This window comes from Oncorhynchus nerka, linkage group LG14 (genome assembly GCF_034236695.1).
Source record: "Oncorhynchus nerka isolate Pitt River linkage group LG14, Oner_Uvic_2.0, whole genome shotgun sequence".
NCBI classification, from domain to species: Eukaryota; Metazoa; Chordata; class Actinopteri; order Salmoniformes; family Salmonidae; genus Oncorhynchus; species Oncorhynchus nerka.
In genome coordinates this window covers 95763461-95768336 of record NC_088409.1, presented here as the reverse complement: position 1 = coordinate 95768336, position 4876 = coordinate 95763461, and the positions used below count along the sequence as shown (strand labels likewise).

Genomic DNA, 4876 nt, shown 5'->3' with positions numbered 1-4876 from the left:
CATGCTAACTGGGGTGTAAAAGCAATGGAATTGTACGAATTCCCATCCGTGTTGTATGCCTACTGTTTGTAAAAAAAATAGGCTGTTGCATTGGCTTTATTAGTCCTGTGACTACTCATTTTGGCTATTTTAAGCTCTGAATATCAGTTACCCAACTTTATCAGGGATTATCGTGAGTCTATTTGCAAGGTTTTTACACAGCGGGAAAAATGCAGAACTATTTTCTTTTTTTCGCTATGATCACCTTGTCAAAAAATTGACGCATACCAACCTGAAACCACTGATCATAACAATGGGGGGAAACTCCTGGACAACCGTTGTGATTGGTCCATTCCATATTGTCCATTTCATTTTGACCTATCCTGTTTTTAGGATATGTTGTTTGTTAACATGACAGCTCGTTTTTTAATTTTTTTATTTGATATTGCGCCATTTAATTTGTCTTTTTGACCGGAGAAACCTGCATGATGTAAATAAAAAAATACAAAAAAGTGTCTGTCTCATCCAGCCTGTAGACTACAGAACAGGACACACTCTTTCTACCATTTCCTAAATCGGATACATGATTTATGTTCGATGATCTTCTTTGACGATGCGTCTCTCCAACAGCACCCCAGAGAGGCGCATTGGGAACGGACAAGCAAAACATTTTGCGCCTTTGACAAAGTGACCACTGCTTTTCACAAGGTGGCGTCAGCACTCAGCTAAAAAGACCATTTGCCAATGGAGAGAAATTGACATTGTTTTTTGGGCAGAATTATGTTTTATGTGTTGTTGTTGGAGCTGCAACTTGGTCAGTTTAGCTCAGAAAATGCCGGCCTCGGCAGGCTATATCACCCGACAGCATTGGATGGTTGAAAACAATATGCCATAGCCTACAAGAGAGCTTATCAACTCAGTGTTGTTTATTCTCTATGAAATAAAACAAGGTTAAGCATACATCCATGTCCGATTGAGGTGTGTAAACATAGGCCTAAAAAATGCAATGAGTCAATCGGTGTGACTCAAGCTTTAACCATCCGAGCCAAAGGTGTGTCAGTTTCCTGTAACCGACTCCTGTCAGTGGCCAGGGTGTGTGTCTGCGCCTTTAATAAAACGGAGCGGCCGACTCTTTAGTTTATGACGTAAAGACGTTGGATACGTACTGTGGAGTGTGGGCAGGAAGAGAGCGCACGGTGGCAACTCAAAGAACAGACTTTGGGCAAGCTTCAGAAACCGGTGGAGCTCAACATGTCACATTTCTAATGTTGTGTTACGGTCTGAACTGAACCTACTCTCACCCGAACGTGCACGCCTAGTCCCCGAACTTGTGGATTTGGGACGAAAACTAGGACCGGAGGCACAACGGCGTCGCTGCTTGCAGTTTGAAACACAGCAGGGCTGCTTGCTGACGGAGAGGAAGAGAGGGGACTTTTTTCAGAACCATGAGAGAATACAAAGTAGTGGTTCTCGGATCTGGCGGGGTTGGCAAATCCGCATTGACTGTGCAATTCGTAACGGGATCCTTTATAGAGAAATATGATCCCACGATAGAGGATTTCTACCGAAAGGAGATCGAGGTGGACTCGTCGCCTTCCGTTCTGGAGATACTGGACACGGCGGGGACCGAGCAGTTTGCCTCCATGCGAGACCTGTACATCAAAAACGGCCAGGGCTTCATCCTAGTCTACAGCTTGGTCAACCAACAAAGCTTCCAAGACATCAAACCAATGAGGGATCAGATCATTCGGGTGAAACGGTACGAGAGGGTGCCGATGATTCTGGTCGGGAATAAAGTGGACCTGGAGGGCGAGAGGGAGGTCTCGGCCGGGGAGGGGAAAGCGCTGGCGGATGAGTGGAATTGCCCGTTTATGGAAACTTCAGCCAAAAATAAAGGCTCGGTGGACGAACTGTTTGCAGAGATTGTCAGACAGATGAACTATTCTTCAGCACCAGGCAGAAACGACCAGTGCTGCTCGTCTTGTGTTATTCTTTAAAAGGAGAATCTAAGTTTAAATGTTTCACATTTCTTAAATTTGCAAATGGTGAGTGAGCCCTTCCTAATATTAATCTAAACTTAAAAGAAACAAGAATCGAGGAAACGAATACGTTTTGCTTGAAGACAAAAACGGACACATTTTGAACAATACTTAGGTGTTAACTGTCATCATTAGTATTGGAAAGTGTCATACAATGTGTTGCACAGGCTTAGAAAAGACAGAAATCTCATCTGTACCAGTGTTTACATGGCAGAGTACTTGAATGTTCTGGGAAAATGGCTACAATTTCAAACAACGGGCACCTTGCATCCTTGGAAAAAGGTTTAGCCCGTTGCTATGTTGAAATGTTCAATGTAAGCTGACGTTTTTAGTTCACCATATATCTGTTTTTCTTTGGAGGTGTGTTGCAGGTAGTCTGTACTGTTGAATTGTTCTTCGTGGCTCACCTTGGACTGAGTTAAGGAATTCCGTGAGGGAGGAGGGTAGCAGGGAGGGTGAGGGCCACTCTTCAGGAATTCCGTTCGGCTGGAGTATCGTTGCAGCAAACTCAATGTACACCATTGATGTCAACAGCTCAGCTGAGTTAGCGACCCTTGTCTCAGCTTGCGCTCCCAGCTGGAACTTATCCCCAACGGCAGAGAGGTCGAGACTGGGACCTGAAACGCTATGGATATTCCTTTTATGTAAAGAGGATATGACTAGAAAAGCATATTTTGTTAATTGCTGCATATTAGTTTTTTTTTTTGGGGGGGGGTTCATTTTTTGACATTTCTCCCACCCTCATGGAGTTATGTTCTGTGACCACAGCACACAAAATATGTTTTTCAAAGTCAGTGAGGTTAGAATTGGACACAACTTTTGTGGAGTGTTATGATGAGTGCCACCCGTTGTTTTTTCCTCCTTCAACATGCGCGAGAGGACATGACGTTACTGACGGACAGACGGCGATCCGACCGCCCTCGCATCGAGTGCCTTTCCAAAACAGCTGTTCAAATTTATTGCCAACCTGAGAGTGTCGCCACAAGACTCCCACAACATGGCAATCTACAAAGTTCTTAACTGTTGGACTGGATAATCTCTTTGGGGAGAAGAATAAACAATGTCACAACAAGGCTTTTGATAAAGGAATGGTGGTTGTCTTCTATTTAGTTTTTTTGGGGGCCTTTTGAAAACTAAGACTTTTTGTTGTTGTTGCTCTTAAATTTGAATACACAGGTACTGGATACTTTTACCCACCAAACACTTCTTCCAGACCATTTAAATGAAAGGAATTCTATGTTTTGTCTTTATTTTAAAAAGAAAATGCGATGTACCATTAAAGTCTAACCCGATTGTACGTTTAATTTCAGACCAGCCTTTTAACAGCTGTCTGTCTGTTTTAAAAATACTTTTAATACAAATTGCATTTTTTTTAAACACCGTTGTTGTGTTTTCTCTCTTTGTAAGTTTGTCTGTTCTCAGGTAAATCAGATCCATTATATTGGGCAGTCTGGTAACTAGGTAACCAGTAGGGCAGTCTGCTCTCGTAACTCTAGGTTACCAGTAGGGCAGTCTGCTCTCTCTCTAGGTTACCAGTAGGGCAGTCTGGTAACTAGGTAACCAGTAGGGCAGTCTGCTCTCTCTCTAGGTTACCAGTAGGGCAGTCTGCTCTCTCTCTAGGTTACCAGTAGGGCAGTCTGCTCTCTCTCTCTCTCTCTAGGTTACCAGTAGGGCAGTCTGCTCTCTCTCTCTCTAGGTTACCAGTAGGGCAGTCTGCTCTCTCTCTCTCTAGGTTACCAGTAGGGCAGTCTGCTCTCTCTCTCTAGGTTACCAGTAGGGCAGTCTGCTCTCTCTCTTTAGGTTACCAGTAGGGCAGTCTGCTCTCTCTCTAGGTTACCAGTAGGGCAGTCTGCTCTCTCTCTAGGTTACCAGTAGGGCAGTCTGCTCTCTCTCTAGGTTACCAGTAGGGCAGTCTGCTCTCTCTCTAGGTTACCAGTAGGGCAGTCTGCTCTCTCTAGGTTACCAGTAGGGCAGTCTGCTCTCTCTCTCTCTCTCTCTAGGTTACCAGTAGGGCAGTCTGCTCTCTCTCTCTCTCTAGGTTACCAGTAGGGCAGTCTGCTCTCTCTCTCTCTAGGTTACCAGTAGGGCAGTCTGCTCTCTCTCTCTAGGTTACCAGTAGGGCAGTCTGCTCTCTCTCTCTAGGTTACCAGTAGAGCAGTCTGCTCTCTCTCTCTAGGTTACCAGTAGGGCAGTCTGCTCTCTCTCTCTCTCTAGGTTACCAGTAGGGAAGTCTGCTCTCTCTCTCTAGGTTACCAGTAGGGCAGTCTGCTCTCTCTCTCTCTAGGTTACCAGTAGGGCAGTCTGCTCTCTCTCTCTAGGTAACCAGTAGGGCAGTCTGCTCTCTCTCTCTCTAGGTAACCAGTAGGGCAGTCTGCTCTCTCTCTAGGTAACCAGTAGGGCAGTCTGCTCTCTCTCTAGGTAACCAGTAGGGCAGTCTGCTCTCTCTCTCTCTCTAGGTTACCAGTAGGGCAGTCTGCTCTCTCTCTCTCTCTCTCTCTCTCTCTCTCTCTCTCTCTCTCTAGGTAACCAGTAGGGCAGTCTGCTCTCTCTCTCTCTCTCTCTCTCTCTCTCTCTCTCTAGGTAACCAGTAGGCCAGTCTGCTCTCTCTCTCTCTCTCTCTCTAGGTAACCAGTAGGGCAGTCTGCTCTCTCTCTCTCTCTCTCTAGGTAACCAGTAGGGCAGTCTGCTCTCTCTCTCTCTCTCTCTCTCTCTCTAGGTAACCAGTAGGCCAGTCTGCTCTCTCTCTCTCTCTCTCTCTCTCTCTAGGTAACCAGTAGGGCAGTCTGCTCTCTCTCTCTCTCTCTCTCTCTCTCTCTCTTTCTCTTGTAGGCCAGTCACAGCTCAAATGTATAAACGGT

General features: G+C 45.5%; 1 protein-coding gene across 2 annotated transcripts; it reads left to right on the top strand.

The window, feature by feature from the left end:
- Positions 1-1136: 1136 nt before the first annotated feature.
- LOC115127046 (ras-related protein Rap-2b-like) lies at positions 1137-3395 on the top strand. Of its 2 annotated transcripts, none has more exons than XM_029656688.2 (2): positions 1137-2024; positions 2390-3395. In XM_029656688.2, the coding sequence occupies exon 1, from the start codon at positions 1425-1427 to the stop codon at positions 1974-1976; it is 552 nt and encodes a 183-aa protein (XP_029512548.1). In that variant the 5' UTR covers positions 1137-1424; the 3' UTR covers positions 1977-2024; positions 2390-3395. The 2 variants fall into 2 exon arrangements, with proteins under 2 accessions (XP_029512548.1, XP_029512547.1); XM_029656687.2 differs by having other exon boundaries at positions 2379-3395.
- Positions 3396-4876: the final 1481 nt, after the last annotated feature.

Bases quoted from the DNA above. Each gene is read 5' to 3' on its own strand.
- LOC115127046 (XM_029656688.2), top strand. From the start codon at position 1,425: ATGAGAGAATACAAAGTAGTGGTTCTCGGATCTGGCGGGGTTGGCAAA.